Below are 20,164 nucleotides of genomic sequence, written 5' to 3'. Positions count from 1 at the left end.
GGTGGATGGAAAGAGGGAGTGATGGAGGACGGTGGCGGATACAGCTGGTGGAGGCAAGTGAAGCACGTCTTCTTTGGCCGTCAGGGATTTGTGCGCCTTCAGAGGCCTGACCTGTCTGGCTCCAGTAGATGCTTGATTCAAAGACAGACTGCAGCCACATCCTGTTTGGGAATGATTACCTTAGAGTTCCAGCATGGCTTCACTGCCTATTATCTTGTCCATTTTTCACTTTTTTTTTCCTGAGGGTGTGAAAGCTTCTCAGAGAAGAGCAACTGAAATTCTTAACAAATGAACATCAGGTTCTTTTATTGCATCTGGTTCCGTCAGACATTTATCACACCAGGAGAGGAAAACAAGGGCCAGTGCAAGCCCAGTTAACAAAAACAGGCAAATTATTTGACTAACCCCGCAGCGGAGCTTTAACTCTGAGCTCTTGTGAGTCAGCCCACTCATCTCCACCACACAGCCTCTTCATAGCTTTCCGCACTCCACCCATTTGCTACCTGTCATCATTATTAAAAGATCATAAGCCTGCCAATTGAAGGAGGCGACATTTTCAGAAGTGGAAAAAAAGTGCTAAGTGATGGACTGAGTCGCAGGCAAGCTCACTCGCATTATAGGCATGCTCACATGAACGCTGGTTGTCATGTTTTCAGGGCCATGCTCCAGTCTCCGTATGTTTATTCATGAGGACAGCGGCCCTATTGGCAGGTTGTTAACAGGCAAGATTAGGGATTCTGAAAAAAAGCAGGCAGAGAAATCTGGTGAGCGGCGCGCAGAGAGCAGGCAGGAGGGTTTTTTCTTTCCTGAAGCCTAGCCAGCTTCTATCTTTATCTATCTTTCATCTGTTTCCGACTGTCTGCCATCCTGTCTTTCTCCCCTTCTCACTCCTGCGTTCTTGTTTCTCTTATAGTAAGGCACTGGTAGGGAATATGAAACAGGTGGAGTCAGAAAAGATGAAAGCAGGTAGCGACAGGACAGAAGCAGGGTCAGAAATTGCCCTTGAAAGTGCATAAAATGTGTGAAATTAAAAATGAAAGGCAGGAAAATAGCTCAAATATCAGCTGTAAGCTCGTAATTTTTCCACCGCACCCTGTCCTGAGTGCACCCTTTAGAGCTAAAGTGGACACTTTTTACATTTTGGGACATTATTACTCATCAAATTGCTTTATAATGTGGCAGGTGTGTAAGTACTGCCCCCTGTGGGCCACTGTAGATGGTTTGGAAGCGATTATGACCTGATAGTTCTTTTTGGTTGGGTGACAAAATGGCCTCTTTTGTTCACAGACGGACTAAAAAAAAATAAAAGAAATGCTGCCCGAAGCAATGGAGAATGTTGGCAGTCAATCGCAGGAGAAAATGCTGAACCCACACAAACCACTGGTCAACAGAAATGAATTTTCAATATAAACAGAAATTAGAAAGTTGAAGAATGGGGAATTAAAGTGGGACAAAAGCACTGGATTTCCGGTAAAGAGTCGTCCTTTCATTAGTTTATTTGACAATGTGCATGGTTACTCCCTCTAGTAGTGAAGTGCAGCTCTGGGGACATGCACGTAACTTTTTCCTTGTGATGAGGATAAACAGCCAGTGCTCGTGTGCTCCTCTGGGATGAAATGGAAGAGGACGCAGAGGGCCATTTCTCAGCCCCAGAGAGAGGCGTTCAGTTGGGTGAAAAGGCTGCTTTTGATGGGTGGTGACCTCACCAACCGAACAACCCCATCCCAGTTCTACGGGGCCTTGTGAAAGATTCATGTGTCTAAATATAAAAGCTTGCAGGTTGCAGCACTGGCGGGTTGATGTCTACAGTCCCCTGATGTTTCAGACAGGCTGTGAGGAACTGCTCTACTGTATGTGGTTTATGACACTGCCTGAACAAGGCTCTTGAATACGTTGCTATTTTCCCCGGAGTGACTAACACTTTTTGTTTCTAAGATGTTTTTTTAATCACACTCACACTTCTTTAAAGACCTTTAATAGAAGTTAAAGCTGCTTTTTATTTCTTACGCCCCACCTTAAAATCACTGCTTTAACGTCTTGAAGTAATTTTTCTTTACAATCCAGTAGTAAGCATCTGTTGTTCTCCAGGCTCTGTGTTCAGCCCATTAAGGTTGACATATAGTAACTGTGCATTAAAGCACCAACACCTTAAATATGTTTAATTTCATCGGGTTTGTGTCATTATGGAAACAGCTGAGTGGAGACACAGCACACGGATTCATTTGGACAAAGCAAATCCTCACATATAATATTTTGGTGAAAACTTTTGCAGTAAATGACGGCCTGAAGTCTTTGTCTCGCAGATATCAGCAGATGCTTGATGCTCTCTCCGGGCTTCACTGTAATCTCCTTGAGCTCGTGGGTTCTGTGGGGTGTCTGCTCTCAGCCAGTGGAGGAAATACCTCGTCTTTGCTCTAAAATGTTCTTTGGTTGTTTAGGAAAACAGTCTTGCTGGATGATGACACATTTTCCAGTTAGGTTTAACCCATCAGTTGAATTTGTGCACCTCTGCATTGTGTCATGTGTGAAACAATCAGTTCAAGACAAAATAGCTGCAACTTCCATGTTCGATGCTCTGGGTGGAGCTGCTTATTTTTTAGTTTTCCTGTTTTTCTTCTTTCTACGTTTAGACAAAACTTGCTCCCTCATTTCATACGCTTGTGCTCCAAAACTTTCTTTTTGGATATTTATGTGAGCTGCAGGTGGCCTTTCTGCTTTTGAGGCTTACCGGGGGTTTTGCATCTTGCAGCAGGTCCTCTGAGCATCTGCAAGAAGTCTTCTCTTGATTGTTGACACTGAAACTTGTGCACACACATCCTGGAGTACCTTCTTGACTAACTGCGCAGTCATAAAGGGTTTTTCTTCAGCATGCAAATTAAGATCTGTTCAGCTCCCAGACTTGCGCTCTCCAGTCTTCTGGGGTTTTTGCGTCATTCTCCCGTACAAATCTGCTTTTCAGAAAATGCGCCGACTGCTGACAAACTTCTTTAAATCCTTATGTAAGATTTTTGAGACTTATTATTTTGCACGGTGTGCCCTAAGCTCCTCATGTTCACTAAAAAGTCTACCTTCAGTCTAAATGGCAACTCCACAGTAGGTCTTTTGCACATACAGTCATATCGAAACAATGTCCCTGCTGAAGAAACAAAGAAACAGTTATTTTAACTTAACAAAACAGAGCAGAAGCAAAATAACGTACGGCTATATGTGTACAAATCTCAATAATTTCATTTCTCAGTCTAATGTTCATGTTTTTAAGCTTACTTCTATTCAAAACGTGCTCCATTTGTCGCTGCTTTACTAGGATGTTTGGTCTTCAGTGTATTTCACAGTGTGTGTGTGTGCGTGCTGTTTATATTTTTACCTTTTGAAAGTTTCTTTATGCTCATTTCGACTCTGTTTAACCCATTTATGTTGATGCTGGAATTTGATCAATTCTTCCACACTGATGAAAAGTGCGAGGCTACAGTGGCAGGGTTTCTAAACTTTAAAAAAGCAAAAGCACTGGTGGAAATATGGTTTCCTATGATTAAAGTTTTAAAAATGTATGCTCTTAATGACCAGAACGCTGAAAGGACAATACATTCTAAAAAAAAAAAGGTTTTCCAGAGCAGAAAGAAATAATGTGAGATGTAGATGGGGTTTGGGTTTGTGTAGAATTGTATTCCGATCAGCTAATAATGTGTTTAAAATGATAATGTGACACAAATCTAGACGAAATAAAGAAATGTGCGATACAAGTACGTGCAGCTAAATAACTGTCAGACTTGTCCAGCCCAAATCTGTTTCTCGCCATATCGAGATTTTATTTTATTTGGATTGATTTTAGGAATTGTGGAAAAAAAGAAACAAAATTATGAGAAGTTTGATGTAAGTTTGAGTATAATTCATGCTGCCACTTGCAGAGCGCTATAGAGAGCAACATGGAGAATAACAGATGCCAAAGCAAATTATATGCTGCTACTTTGTTAGGGAAGGCTTCTTAGAAAGCTGCGTCACAAGTGGAGCAATGCAGTTACTGACACTTGTGTTGTTACCGCTGCAACTCATGCAGATTAGTTCTGGTACTGTCTGGATACGCAAATCTGATCCGATCACTGGCAAATACGAAAGTCAGCAGTCTGCCCTTAAGATCTGATCTGAGAAACAAATCCGATTTGCCTTCAGTCAGAACAATGCCAAAGTCAACCTAGTAAGGATCTGGAGGTAAAGCTAATTAGTGCGATTGTTTAAATGTTTAAAACTCCAAAACCAATTCACTCTGTGAATTCAGCATTGCCTCTCAAGCCTAGAAAAGAACAAGATGCACATATTTGGTGTCGCACATCTATAGTGTGTGAAGGTGTCTGTTGGTAGCTTTGTATCCCTACAGCCAGTGTGCACTGGTTTATTTTCAGTACTTGTCCAAACTTACCTGCCTGTTATTCCATTTTTTTTTTTTTGGTTGTAATCTTTCCCTTTTTATCTTTTCAGTTGATTTTTTGTTTGTACGCTCCCATCGCAGACTGTGGAGATCTTTTTATTTTGTTTTGGTAAACATCAGCATCCCCTTGACATTTTTGAATAGAAAATATGATATTTGTTTTTATGACACAGAATAGACATAAAATACATGTCAAAGATAATAATATAAAAATAGGCATACCCATAAATACCGTAGCAACCTGAGGGGCACCCACAGACATGGAGCTGTAGTTCTTACCATTTTTCCATGAAGCTGCATTTAAAAGTTTTATAATACTCTAATAATTCGAAATATCATAATTAAACCAATAAAAAAATAAAGAAACTCTTTCTTCCCAATATGAGATCATAGGAATTTATATTTCCATGACTGTATTTTTTTGTGACTGAAAATAAAAAGTAACGATTAATGACTGAAAACCTTAAAAATGATCATTGTTTCAGACATTTGTTAATAGGATAAAGATGTGAGATCCAAACTTTTATTAGGTATAGCCTCATTTATAACATATCTGTTTGTGTTTCCACCTCTAACAGAAGAAATGCTGTGGGGCTTTTCTTTATCATACTGAATATATTTTTTCATCAACTGGGACAGGTCTTGTGACGTATTTAAACTTTTGCTAATGACTTGATTGTTTTTTAAACGTACATTACAACTTAATACATCAGTGTAATAACATTTTTAAAAAGTAGTTAAATCCCATATTTCTGAATGACTAGGCGATTGAGCATTTTTTTAAAGAGTTTTAAAATAATACTTTTTTTCCCCCTACATCCGTTCCTCTCTCATATTCAGCGACCTCCCACTGTTACTTGCCGTGTGCATGCAGTATATATTCCTATACGTGGAAGAATTTTCAGGCTTCCTCCAAGCGCACCTCCTCTGATGTCCTTAGACCTTGATCGATGGTTGGAGGAAGCAGCCTGCCCTACAATAAACCATTTTCTCACTTAAGATGCACATCCACACTTCTTCCATCTGCTCTCCTTTTCTCTCTCTCACCTCGTCTGCTTGGGGCGACAGAGGGTTATAAGCAGGGAGTAATGAGAGGAAGGGGCTGCTGTGTCCAGGCTAGTGGAGTAATAATGACCCAGCTTTTGTGATCTCTATTGCTTGTTACCGAAGCCCTCGCCCGTGCTTGTTGTCCCATTACCCATGACTCGAACCACTTTTTATCCAGAGGTTGCACGTGAGGTGTGCGCACACGCTATTACACACACGCTATTACACACACGCTATTACACACATGCTATTACACACACGCTATTACACACATGCTATTACACACACGCTATTACACACATGCTATTACACACACGCTATTACACACACGCTATTACACACACGGACACTTTCCAGCCATCTCTTTAGTCTCCTTCTTAACACGGTAATATTATGTCTCTTAATGGGAACAGGGAGCTCTGTGCCAAGAGTGCGTCTGGATAATTGGCTGCTCCCTCACCTGCTGACATCTCCCCCATTGACATTCTTACATTTTACATTTAAGGTGCTTCAGTTCTGCCCCCCCAAATCTCTTCCTCCCTCCTCTGCCCACTGACCTGCAATACTTTAGTCTATATTTCACATTGTATTTCTCGCTTATTTTACCTGCAAAATTAAATTCTTTCCACTAATTCTTTTTAATGGATTTTTTTTTAGAATGAATGCTAAAGCTCGGGATATGCTTTAGTGATCAATTGGAGTTGTTTTTTTCATCTTATCTTGCCCTGTTTTTAGGTACCTTGCATATGCTAGATTTTTCTGCTTATATCATCTGGCTTCCAACATTATTAATGGATGTTTTCCCACTTTGTGCCTCTGCTGCTTTGCACAGTGTATTTATATGCTACTGAGTCTTTGCCCCTGACCTTGACTGTTTCTAAAAATTATGATTTACATTCAGTTGGATTGAAATGACTCCAAATGCCACAGTGTGAAACACAGAAACATCGCATATCTACCCTACTTTGGTACAATGCGTCCAATTTACATTTTAAGAGGCAAATAAAAATAGCCTCATTGCTACATTTGCATGTGAAATAGAACTAAATATGTCTTTACATTGTCCTTAGTGGACTCCCTTCATCTGGGCATTCATCGCCGTCTCTATTATGCTCATCTACTCATTTGAACACATCTTTAGGCTTCAGGTAGACTGTGACTTCAGCTTCTATAGAAGTGTGTTATTTTTTTCCACATACTGACTTTCTCACACTCTCACACTACACTTCCTTTTATAATCCTGTCACAGCTTGTGCTCAGCTGCTTCTTAGCACATTATGATAATTCTGAGCTTTAGTTTTTATTCAACTTCTCCCTAAATAAATAAATAAATAAATATATATGTGTATCTATATGTGTGTTTGTGTGTCTGTAGTATGATAACATGATCCAATTTTACCCATAGTAATAGGGTTTATTAAACATAGCTGTGTTAATCTAATCTAATCTAATCTAATCTAATCTAATCTAGTCTAATCTAATCTAATCTAATCTAATCTAATCTAATCTAGTCTAGTCTAATCTAATCTAATCTAATCTAATCTAATCTAGTCTAATCTAATCTAATCTAATCTAATCTAATCATTAATTGCAATTAAAGGTAGCAATTAAAACAATACTACACCATCAGTGAACATCAGAGATCGCTTAGACCTAATTTAGTGTCTGTTAGGTGAAAGTGATCAGGCATGACTACAAACTGTGTTTAGTTGCTGCACACATACTGTGAAAAAGCAGCACAGCAGAGACCAGAGAAGGAGCCTTCAGTCTCCAAGTCTGCTCTCCATCAATCACTCTCAGTCGGGCTGCTGTTTGAAGGCAGGAAGCAGGAAATGTTCACATAACCTACGACTTTGGTCATCTGGCTTACTTTTTGAAATATAAAGATAAATGTGGGTCGGAGACATCTTTACTTCAAAGATGTTTTAAATAAGTAAAAAAGAAACCTAAATTCACAAAAAGGGGAATAAAAAGCGTATGTGGAAAAAAATAAATAAGAGAAGGCTGAAGACAGAAGAAAAAACGAGGCCATAGCCCACAATGGTTGGCAGTTATAAATGGATCCTATAGACGCTGTGAAGTAAATCACTGTATGTGATATAGGACTGTGGCTCCTGCAATGGACAATCCACCATCTGCGAGACTCCTTTAAAACTTGTGAACAGTCATGAACTAGTAATGCTGAAATGTGGGACAATATCAAAAGTGGCCACTTCATTTTTGTGGAGCACGGTTCACTCCGTCCTTCATTTAAGGCAGCTTTAATCACTTGGTTTATATCAGTATGGATCAGATAACTGTTACATTTATTTGTAATATTCTGGTTGCATAGACAAACCCATAGAAAGGAATTTGGAGTATTCATGAGAATTTCACTGTCTTTACGCTCATTGTCTTGATTTCACTGCTTTGATTCATTCTCACAAATCTCATGAGTATCTCTTCATCTCATCTTTTCATCTATGCACTTGTCACATAAAGATTTAGCAACCCTGTTTCTGGGTCAAAGCCTCTACTACCTGGCTGAGGATGTTGTCTTGATTAAGTGTGATATGTCATGAATACAGAATTTTGGAGCTCCATGACTCATTATCCAGTCATCATTAATTACTAACCTGTAATGTTGAAAACAGTTTTGTCTCTTTCTTCTTGCCATAGGACGTTTGGTATTATTGGAAGACACTGAAGGTCTTTGCTGATCACACACACAGGTGCTGCACCTTTACTGAGAACATTTTAACTTCCTATAGTGTTTTTGTATTGCGGTGGCTTCTAATGATCGGTCACAAGTTGGTATAATATCTGCTAACAAACTTCCATAAACAAAAAACGTAGTAACAGAGAGTGCAATGTTCTGCGTACAAATTACCCAGAATTCTAACATATACAGTAGTATACTTAGCACTAGCTAGAAAGCTTACTGTTTTACCTGTAACTCAGCTGCATCAGTCAGATGAGCTTACAGGGTGGTGAGATGTCTGTCGTCTGCCCATCTCTCCATAATTTGAAAGAATTGCCGCTCCAATCAGAATTTAATCAAAGTTACACACAATGGGTCTTCATCCAAATTGTGCTCAAGGTCAAGGTCACTTTTACCTTTTTCAGTGGATTTTTAATTCTCATTCGTTTGTGCAGTGCAGCCAGCTTTTGTCAAGAAAATGTTCCCACTTTCTTTGTGTACTTCACACATTACACCAACCTTTGAATAGTGATGGATGGTGGGCCGGACGAGCTAGCTTTTTATGGACCCCCGGATGCTATGCTCGATTGTAACAACTAGGAAAGCTCTCCCAGGTGAAGATAGTGGAGCATTTAATGGAGCATTTGATGGGGCTCTTTGTTTGTTCTTTAATGGATTTTCATTAATCAGGTAGATAATAAATAATATTACCTCTTTATTCTCTGTGTCCTTCACGCCCTTCACAGTTTCTACAAATGTTACATCAGCTTTATCAGGGAGTCAAAATGTGTCTTACCATTGCCTCCAAGTGAAAAAACAAATCAATCAATCTCTGTTTGAGTACATTTAATCAAGAACTTAAACCCTTGAACTGGAAAAAAACAATATTTATATATTATTAATGACAACACGGACATAAAAGCCTCCCATGACTCCCTGTTGGATCATCGACTCCAGTGCTCATGATAGCTGTTAAAGTATCATAATACTCCCGATGTTGCCAACTTTTATTTTTGAACTACTTCAGGGTTTTTCACTACACAATTGATTTCAACTGTACAATATCACTTTTTCCATCCCCCTGTGCAGCTGACACAGTACAAGTCCTTGATGCCTTGGACAAAATGTTTTATCTGCAAGATCAAATTTAGCATAAATACACTGAACCGATTGGTAGTTATTGGTATTTTTGTTTTCATATGAACTTTGGTGTGTTTGCACACCAATACAAAAGTGCACAAGCATGTCTGTGTTTTATACATGTGAGGTTTTTGCACATTTTCCCTGCTGTAACTTGATTTTTTGCTGTATTATGCCATAAAGCACTGATATAAAGTGGTGCTAACCAAAAAGAGAAACTGAAATTTGCATTTAGCTTAAACCATTAAGCAGCCATTTAGAGTACTGTCCAGTATTTATGATTAAAGCAGCACTGAGGTGAATGGTTTCCATGAATGAACGACACATGAAATTTCTTTATGTTCTGCATGCTATTTGTCCTTTTTTTCCCATGCATTGTATGGTGTTCGAGTTGACTGAGGTGTAAGGTGAGCGTAATGGTTGTGGGAAAGCTGTAACACTGTAGGCTTAATGCCGCTGAGTGTGATGAGGGTTTGGCGTGAAAGCAGCAGGATCCAGTTTACCCCGATGGCCTCGCTTACTGATTTCCTGTGTTTTGATCGACAACCAACACCAGCACGGCACCCTTTTCTCGCACCCATCCAACTTTCTTTTCACACGTACACCTTTTACTCATGACGTGGCCCCAGCTAATGTTCTCTCACTGTCAAATTCTATTCCCATAAGTGAGGTATATTCACCCCGCCTCTTCTTCTCCTTCTCCTGTTTCTCTGCAGTGCCAGATCGTCACACAGGACGAGTACCATGATTGACAGCCAGGCAAGCTGAGGAGACCCGTCACTCATCTTCCTATCAGCGTGTCAGAGGGCTATCTCCGTCTTGCCTCCCCCCTCTTCCTTCTCTCCTCCACCATCCTCCTCCCTCCCTCGGTCCTGTCTTATCTTCTCAATGGGCTGGTAGCCTCACCATCCCTCAAATCATCCACTGCCCCTCGAAAACCTGAAAGAGACAGAAATTGTACTGAAAAACACTTGTAAAGCAACCCGTGCTCCACCGAAAGGGAGTTTGGCATGCCTCCTCACTCTTCTTGAGTGAAGCGTAGTAAGTGGAAGTCGAAGAGCGATCCCTTGTTTGTACACCCTTCAGAAGGAGATACGGCTCCTTAACAAGGAGCTGAGAAAGGGCCAGTCATGCGTTTCCACTTTGCGCTGACGCTGCAGGCACTGTGGACTGGTGTTTGCCAGGCAGCCATGCAGCACTACCCTGCTGCAGCATGGGGACATTACGATGTGTGCAAGTCCCAGGTTTATTCAGATGAAGGCTTAACCTGGGACTACATGGCCTGCCAACCCGAGGCAGCAGATATGACCCAGTACCTAAAGGTGACTCTAGATCCTCCCAACATCACCTGTGGAGACCCTCCAGAGACGTACTGTGCCCTGGTGAGTACGCTGAAAAGTGAAACTTTTTTTTTAAGTTGTACACCTAGTAGGGGGGGGGGGGGGGGGGGGGGGGGGGGGGAAGACAACCTAAGGCATCTTTCTTATCTGTTCCTGTGTATCAAGTTGCTTCTCGGCTTGTTCAACCCCACAGCCATGACAGACACTTTCAAAAGCCTGTGTGACTCAGATACCTTACTGTGGCTGAAGGAATAGAGGCTTGTGCCCATTGACGTCATGTTCTGCTGTTTAGAGAGCTGCTTCTTGGTGTGCACTGCAAACACTGTGTGATGTGCTGTTGACACGGCAGAAAACACAGTATAATGTGACTTTTCAATGAAAACACAAGCGCTCACCTCTTTCTCTGCACACACAAAAGCCTCATATAGAAATACAGCTTCCTCGGTCGTTCTGCTTTCAGAGTAAAGAGACGTCCCAGCACAGCTTTGCTGTTGCACCCATGTTTGTGGATGAGTGAGTGGCTTAAAAATTCAAACAGTTTCTGGGTGGGTGAAATAGTGCACAGGTGGACTAAAAATATAACAGTGTGGTGCATGGTGGTATATGCACAATGATTTTACCCGTGCAGTGTTCAGACATATTAATCAGTCACACAGCATTCCTCATTATTATTTTGTTATTTTTTTGGGAAGCTCCGAAAAAAGATGTTAGATGTTCTTCTGTGAGGAAAATGTTTTCTCAAAACTGTACGCATCAGCGGGATTTCTTACTGTATTTATTTTCTGTTTTATGATTGAAAAACGCTTTAAAGTGGAGTCGGAATAAATAAAATAATTAAACACATTTTAGAAAATTATCCAACGAGCATTTAATATCACAACAAATTCAACAAGGAATTGCCCAACAAATGATGGGGATGTTTTGCGGGATCAGACTGATTTCAAAAAGCAAAATTCAAAGCAGCGACTGGTTGATTGGTTTACCCTTTCAAGTGTCAGCGATGGTGTTGATTCTGCAAATTATATCGCAATCATGAAAATTACAAATTCCTGATGGAGCTGAAAGTGAAATGAGCAAAAGATGCATATTAGGTCAAGTATTTAATTAGCAAAACACCCTCCTCCTTATTTCAGGTCCTTTTTAGCTCTGAAGCTCACAGCTGGTCGCCTCAGATTAGCGCTGAATGATGAATCCATTTTGGGCCACCGTGTGTTACCAAATCATCAAAGATTCTCTCAGAACAATTGTACTCCTCAACGGCTTCAAGAGCTCTTTAGATAAATAGTGAGATGTTCCAGGAAAAGTAGTAACTTTGGGAGTATAAATAGACACTCGCCATCAGCAGAAAGTCAGCTGAGGGGAGAGACAGAGAAACAGAGAGGGATTAACAAAACACAGATGACAAAGGCAGTGAGAATGATCAACGGAGAAGTGAGAAGGAGTGAACGTGAGGGAGGCAGAGACTCCGAGGACCGCGTGCGAAGCATATGATGACTGAAGAACTAATATCTCGAGTGTAGGGAGGCAAGGAGGCTCTGAAATGTGAATAATTCAGCATGTTTTGTAGCTAATGTGTTTTATTCATAGGACACATTATTCAGCCCGACATCTCTGAGGCACTTTTGGAAAATGCTGACTCCTGTGATTGGCTGACTCCAAGGTTGGTTGAAGGCAAAGTGAGTTAGAGGGTATGGGATTCCATATCTGCGAGGTCATTGTCAAAATGCAGCCACCCTCTGCTTTTCTTTCCCCTCCGGGTGACTCCCTGACCTCCGAGCGATCCACATCTGAGTCTGAAGCGCGTCGTAGTATCTGTGCGGCCTGCCCTATGCTGTGGATAAACTGGCTGAATCCTGGACGAGCAGCCATGCGTTTTTGATCTATGTTCTATTTCTAGACTCACTGAGAGGGAGTTTGTGATTATTAATGCCAGCCTCTTAACAACAGTCTGATTATCGCTTATTGAATTAGCGCGAGTTTGTGCCGCGCTGTCGCCCTCGTGTCTCCGGCAGTCGATGTGATAGGAGTGCTTCAATTAAACAGGCAGCGGTTAGCTCCCACATAACCATTTCCTCTCTCTTGCTGCACTGTGCTGATCGCAAATCACACAAACATCAATGAAATATGACCCCTGCTGCTTACCATGGAGTCCAATTCTGTGCAATTGGTTTATGTTTACCCCAGGCAGTAACGTGGCTCCGAATCAACATTGGAACAATTATCATTGATATTTCAGCTACTCTGGCTGCCAATACACTGCTACAATGCCAATAGTGGTTTGTATCATAAGTCAAATCACGGCAGATCCAGGGCAATTATCATTATGCTGCATTATCGGAGAATTCCATCTCTCTGGTAATTGATTTTGCGCTCGTAGAGGCGGGTGTATTTTAAAGCGTTGTGTCTGCTTCCTGGAGTGCTGAAGGTAACAGACACCGAAGCCTGACGAGAGGAGACCGAGACGGAAAGAGATGCAGTAGCTTGAGGGCGTGCTGCTTATATGAGCGTGGTTATCTCGGGTTGCGGCCTTCATCCCAGGGTCACAGATAAGGGAAGACAACATCACACACACCACCCTCCCCAGTAAAGACTTTTTAATTCTCCTTCTAGCCCAGTGACCTTTTCCTTAGCAATAAGCTGGCATTCACTGAACTCCGGCACATGAATCTGCCATCATATGAGTTTTCACGGTCCCCTCCAGTTAGACTCAGACTGGCCTTTAAAAGCCTGGACGGCTCTCACAGCCTCAGCCTGATGGTCGGGTTTGTGCAGCATTCACCAGGGCATCTTTGAGCTCATACAAAATGAATGTGCAATCTCCAAAAAAGCCAGTTCTTGCGCAAAACAATTAATTTTGATGATTGTGTATTTGGAAAACCTCAAAAACATAAAACAGCTGCATATTTATAAAACCAATGGAAGTAATTATGTTGCATTTAGACACGTCTTTGTTTCCCAGTACAAGTCGATTAAACCGAGAAGTAGCTGCGTTTCCTCCACGTCTAGCCGCCGCATCACAGTCAAGAGCACTCAAGGGAATAATCAGCGTTTCATTTACCTCGCCGCAGAGCTTTTTGGGCTATAAAATGATCGTTCAGCGTAACGCACAGTTTTGTTCTTCTTTGATGCACGTGGCATTAAACATAAATGAGTCTACTCAGTAGGTGTGGATATATAAATTAAACCGTGTTTGGAAACCACGCTCTTGCATGCATTGATGTCCTTCTGCATTCCCGTGCAAGTACTGGATGCTTCTCTCGGTGCCATCAATTTACAACCAGGAAGTGCTGATGAATGCTGAAACCTGAGTCCTGCAGGCCAGTACATTTCATAGCCAATCACATCTAAATGAGGAAGCTATGGGGATTGTTAGGAGGTGGTGCAGTGTGTGCCTTTTTACCCCATTTCAGCCTCAATCAAAGGACTGTAATGCTGTGTCAGAGGACAGTATACCACACATGGCGTTGTAACTCATTTGGATAATTCATTAGAAACTGATATAGGCTTTAAAATGTGAACTTTGTTAACCATTGCCATTTCTAAGCCTGCAAACATACCCATATCAAGCATTTTATAGCATGTCATATTTTATTTTTTTCCCCCTTAAGCTGCAAATATGCGAGATATATATTTATTTTTTTTAATCAAAGTTTGACTTATTGTGTACATGTTTAAATCCCAGTAAAAAAAAGAGCATATATAAACACTTAATTCAACCCGGTTAGTAGGCTTACTCGCAAGGACATAAAATACAAGACTTTAGTACTTTAATCAGTCTCTGTTGTAGGATTATATTGCTATACAAAGGCCTACAGAACAATGAAAAGGCAATTCCCTCCGCTGAGAATCTATAGCTTTCTTATTGATGCTCATCAGGGAAAGCCAAAGGGTTTAGACCTTCTCTGAACACTCTTGCCCTCCTAAGAGACCCTCATGATCCGAACACCGAGCGCTGCAAGATCTTCTACAAATGGCGCTGCCAATTTCCAAGAGAATTGATTGGTCAGTAGTTGGTGCTTTTATACTTATTGATTTGTTATCTTGAACAAAACCTGCTTAGGAGTATTTGTTTGTGCTTATGGACAGTACTAGGAAGGCTTTGAAATGAACAAGTAGAGAAGGAAGCAACAACATGAGAAATATAATATGAGTTATATACTACATAACGTCTTTATACAGAAATAATATCTAGATGTAGCCTTGTTTGTAATCGTCAACATTTTCATTTGCAACTTTAATTTACTAAAGTGTTTTTTCACTGGTAATAGTTCCATTATTTGGTCATTAAGGTATGTTACTCCCTAATACAGACATATTGTACCTTTTTATTTTTCAGTGTGCAGACTGTGAGCACCTGCACCCCTGTGCTTACCAGACAGGATGGCACATTCCAGTTAACCTCTGGCCGAGATGAACCGTGCATCTCTTGCTTGATTTTACTACAGATTTAAGATGTTTTCCTTGAACCTTGCCAGGATTAATGTTTTTTAATCCATTTTTATTTTTCTGTAACAACGACTCTTTTTCCCCCATTATAACCTGCTATTCGATGTTGCATCTTGGTCATCCTTTTAGATGAGGTTTTCTAGATGTGTTAACCAGTGAATGGGAGGCAAGGTTGTTGTGAGCCCCCGTAGATTTACTCAGAGGTATACAAATCTCCCCTCTTCCTAAGCTGATCCCGATTAAAGGTTTGAGACAGCCAAAGCGTTTTAACTCTCCCATGCCTCAACCATCCCACTCCGCCAACGGGCTCCACGTTGACATTTCCTTGAGAAAACGAGTGCGCTGTCAGCAGCAATATGTCTCATTTCATACTGCAACGCTCAATGCAAGGGTTAGAGGAGGATGATATCGAGAGAAAAGAGACAGCTGCTTTTTCACAGGGCTGCAGTGTTGTCTGTGTCTGTCTCATAAACAGTTTATATTGGATTTTTTTGTGAGGTGAGATTGCAAAAACAAGCACAAAGATGGAATTTCAAATGCGCTGATTGGTATAAAAAAGGTCAGATATCAGGAACATTGTTACAATTAAACACCAATAAAAAACCTTTTCCATTCAGTAGAACTGTTTAACATTGGAGGACTAAATCAATGTGATCCGCTTTATGTATTGTCTTTCATCTTTGCCAAACAGGGGCAAACATTTATTGCATTTTTTGACAAAAGCACAAGACATGGGCCAAAACAAGCTAATAGGAGTAAAAATCTGTGGATAATCCACAGATTCTTTCAGCATAGCTTATTGTTTCATTGTTTGATTACTGATAGCTATCTGGAGTGGCAAACAAAGCCTGAGTTATTATTTTTGTATAATTACCCAGCAGGCGATGTTTAAGCAGAATTTTTCACAGATGATTTTAATCTGCGCTCAAGGGAATTCTGTCTCTTTTCTGTGATTTAATTAGCCTAATCAACCCTCAGCAAACAAGTTGAGGCGAAGGTTGTACTCAGTATAGTGCGTATCCATTTTTTTTCTTAACTTGACACACTTCAAACACTCTCCTTTATGGGCAGAGCGGTTTTCATCACATAAGAGCCATAAAATTTACTTTATTGTTTCAACAAGCTACAAGCTGAAGCCACATTCCCACAGACATGCCTGCTAAATACACTTTGCTTTAATTAGTCCATTTGCATCAATTTTGATGCTTGGATTTATTGCTTTAATGAAATAAGATGAACCGATGCATTGTAAACTGAAAATCAGCAGATTTGATATTTTTTCAATTTAGATTTTTGTTTTATCTGCAACTAAAAAAAAAAATAGATGAAATTCTCTTTATAATCAGTAGGTAAAGTAATAAGTATGTATGTAAGTATGTACTCGATATATCCTCCATAACAAGTGGGCCAGGCTTCCAAAAGTTACTATAAAAATATTTTACACTCATAACATGAGGTCATTCATTATTTAAAAAAAAAAACTGAATTATTCTATCAGCAACATAATGTCATGCACACTGATTTTAACAACGCCAGGCTACTGTTTAACACTGTAACTTTAATGACACAGCTTAATTACTCTTTGGCATACATGTTTTTAACAAAACACATATTTATTTGAATATATAATTTCATAAATTGTATATTGAAACAGTCAAACCCAGAATAACACAAACAAACCAGCAAGCTACTACTGTGTTAAATACATTTATTTGTTTAGTTCCCTACTTTTTGTTCCCTTCTTGAGGCTTTTGGACTGTCAGCATCTCTGCTTTGTGTGCTTTCATATTGTCTGAGCATAGAAAAAGACAAAATTGCTCATTTCTCCAATTATGCAGAGAAATCAGGACTAAATTTTACTGTATTTTATTTTTGTGAGAAAGTTATTTTGTTTTCCTTTTTTAAGGATTTGAGCCGCCACTGTGACCAGAGTGCAAAATCGCTGCACGGTCCAGACTCTCTGGCAACAATAATTAAAAAATAAATAAATAAATAATGAAAAATACAAATTGGACTTACTAATGAAGGAGCTGCTTTTGGCTGCTTCCTTATTTACAAAGGGTGATATTAAGTAAACATAACTGTTTAGTTATTATACAGACTAACAGATGGGTTTCTATAATGTCAGCCATGTAGTGTTAACGTTCATTTTTAATGAGTTGAAACCTACAGCCTGCACACTTTTCCCCCGTGTTCTCCAAATATGAACCTTTCAATCTTTAATTTTGTAGCTTGATGAATTCAACTGCCGACACGGTGAGAATAGATCTAATATTGTCTAAGACAGCAGATAACTGTTAGACAGCCACACTGTAGCTGACATGTGTGAAGGTTACAGATACCGCAGTGAGGGGAGGATCTCATCATATTCTCTCCGACGCATTCTGTGCTATAAACTTTGCATGAGCGTCGGGCACCGGCTGAATTTTTATCATTTTCTTATTTCCAAGCGCCCCTTCTCCCGAGCCTTCGAGCACCAATACGAACATGGGCTTGTCAGCCAGCCCAGACCAGGCTCAAGAGAAGTCCATTAAACAGGTGTTGGCAGAAAATCCCACTTCCTGTTATGGGCATGTTGCGGCTCAGCCTTGTATAGCAGTACTTTTGTTTTAAATTTCAGTTTCTGATATGAATTCGTGGAGTTTTGAGTGTATGGTTGCCACATCATCTTTGTGCTATGATCAAGGATCCAGACACAAAGACACAACAGCAAAGTGTGTTTCCTCTAATGTAAGTAGCAATTACTAGAGTCAGGAAACAGCAGGCTAGCAAAGGAATAAGAACAGCTAATTTTCTGATGTAACCAGTTAACCGCAGTGTGAACCTTGTATTCACACTGGATACAGAGCCTAAATTCACTTACTTTGTTGTGCTATGCATTTGTTTGAGTTTGTTGCCAAGTGAAACCGCACATACAACACAAACACTACCTTCTGTAATATTTCCAAATCAATTGGATTAGTGTTGATTTTATTATGCTGTAATTCCCCGAAGAGGTGCATTTCCAGCCGTTCTGCAAACTGAGTTGACGTGTTTGAAATGATACAGTTGATAGCAGAAATTCAGAGTTGCTATGGAAAAACATCTTTGGAGTTTTCAAACCTAGTTTTAAGTTATTATAGTTTGAAGCATTTGTGTCACTGTTTACAGTTGTTAATTCACAAAACTGCAGTTTTTCTGTGCGGAGGATTAAGTTGGAGGATCGGTAGCAGCCGTAACACTAACATCATTTTATTCTTTCATTGTGAATATTTTCATGTGCTTTCTAGCAGACACTAAAACACAATGGAAGGTGCACCAGGTTTGATTATAGATACAGTCTTTGATCAGACTCTCAGATTGTTTCACAGTCATTCACTTGGAAATATTAAATGGGACCTATTATCCTCATTTCTACTAACATATTTTTGATCTTGAGCTCTGCTAGAGGAGCTTTGCATGATTCACACTTGAAAATAATCCTGGCCCTCAGTGCAGCTGCTCAGTTCATCCTCCATCTAAAATAAGCTTCTTCCTCCTCCCTCTAAGCCCACATTTTTCTGATTGGCTGTCTCTAATGAACAGAAGGTGGGAACAGCAGGTGGGCAAGGCTCCTGAGCTCACAGCCAGAGCTGTGAGCATGACATGACCATAATAGGGAGATCTGGTCTTGTTGACATCATCAAAGCCAAGAGCATTAAAAAAAAGCTATCTGAAACTGAGTGTTTAGAGCAAACAGAAGCCAGAGCGTTTGGATTGCACGTACACACACTCATTACTCAAAAACTTTGGTGATGTTTACTATGAGCGTCTACTACTGCAGAATAATTCATGTGACAGAAAATAATGGGGTTTTTTTATTTTAATGAGTCCGCTGGATACTGCGTTGTAAACCACCTCATGGTATGCGGAAAATATTTTTACTTTCAGCAGGCATAACAACAGCCACCTGCAATAAATGAAAGACTTTGTTTTGTTTACCAAGAATTTTAAATAGCAGAGCTGCAAATATTATTACAAACTGAGCATGTGTCATGGGAAAATGGAAAACTTTGCAGATGTAGCAACACTTGAGGGGGTGTGGTTAGTGATCAATGTGAGCAATGGCATATTACACCACCTCCTATCATTACAATGTGTCATTGTTTATTTTTGTTTTTGTGTCTTTTGGTTGTACATGAATGAAATGGGAGGACTTTTTGAAAGTGTGAAGAGGAGGAAATGTTTACTCCCAGAGAGGGGAAAAAAAGTTTGGCAAAGTGAAGTTAGCGAAAAGTTGGTATGCAGAAAACATCAGGTGTTGCTCTGTGATGTTGTGCTGTGTGAGTGTATGACTTGTATATCTGGGCTCCGTCAAGGCGTTCGGTGTTGCTTTACCATTTACACTGCCATCACAGGATGACGGGGGGCCCCCTCGGCTCCAGCCTCCCACAGGGTTTTCTGTAGATTTTTTTATTTTAAATTTGAAGCAGAGCATTTCCTCCTTCACCATAAACTACGGCGAGGAGCCTCGGAGAAGCTGAAGGATCGTTATAGTGTTTAAATGTGAACTCACATGTTGGACTGTGAAAGAGCAAATCAGAGCATATTCTCTTACATGTACAAAACAAAGTCAATAGGAAAAGGGCTAACGTTTCATCCCGGGAAGCAAAAACATTATATTTCCCTCTCGTTCAGCTTTGGTTTCCAGATACTGAAATGATATATTCCGAGAAAATTGCTATTGAATATAAGTCAAGGAAGGGATGATCTCTCATAGCTCAGATTTAGCCTCTGAATATCTTTAAAAGTTCTTGCTATTGACTACAAGTCACCCAGAAATATCACGTTTTCTCACAGTTAAGTGGTCACCATACTCTAGGGACCCGAGACCTCACAAATAATATATACCAACCATGTTGGCCCTCACAGTCTGATTTCTGCTACACGGGAACGTTTTTCTTTTCTTTCTCCGTGTATTTCATTTAACAAAGGCATTTTTTTTAACCCTCTTTTCTCTCCTATAGCTCCATGGACTCAAAATCCCTCTTGTGGTAATGGGGGCTTTTGTTGCATTTCACAGTTCATCAGTTGAGGAAAATTATGGCCTGGAACACCCACCCACCCCAC

At 40.2% G+C, this 20,164-nt stretch overlaps 1 protein-coding gene across 6 annotated transcripts in view; it reads left to right on the top strand.

Annotated features, from left to right (window-relative positions):
- ntng1a (netrin g1a) overlaps positions 1–20,164 on the top strand; it is a 118,608-nt gene that overhangs the window by 4,379 nt on the left and 94,065 nt on the right. For all 6 annotated transcript variants that reach the window (XM_085172240.1, XM_085172239.1, XM_085172242.1 and 3 more), the window contains exon 2: positions 10,007–10,672. In XM_085172240.1, the coding sequence (XP_085028366.1) occupies positions 10,421–10,672 (252 nt within the window). In that variant the 5' untranslated portion in view covers positions 10,007–10,420. The remainder of the gene's footprint in view (positions 1–10,006; positions 10,673–20,164) is intronic.

This window comes from Neolamprologus multifasciatus, chromosome 9 (genome assembly GCF_963576455.1).
Source record: "Neolamprologus multifasciatus chromosome 9, fNeoMul1.2, whole genome shotgun sequence".
Classification (NCBI taxonomy): Eukaryota; Metazoa; Chordata; class Actinopteri; order Cichliformes; family Cichlidae; genus Neolamprologus; species Neolamprologus multifasciatus.
Note: the sequence above shows the minus strand (reverse complement) of the source record. Positions and strands in the feature narration are given on the sequence as shown.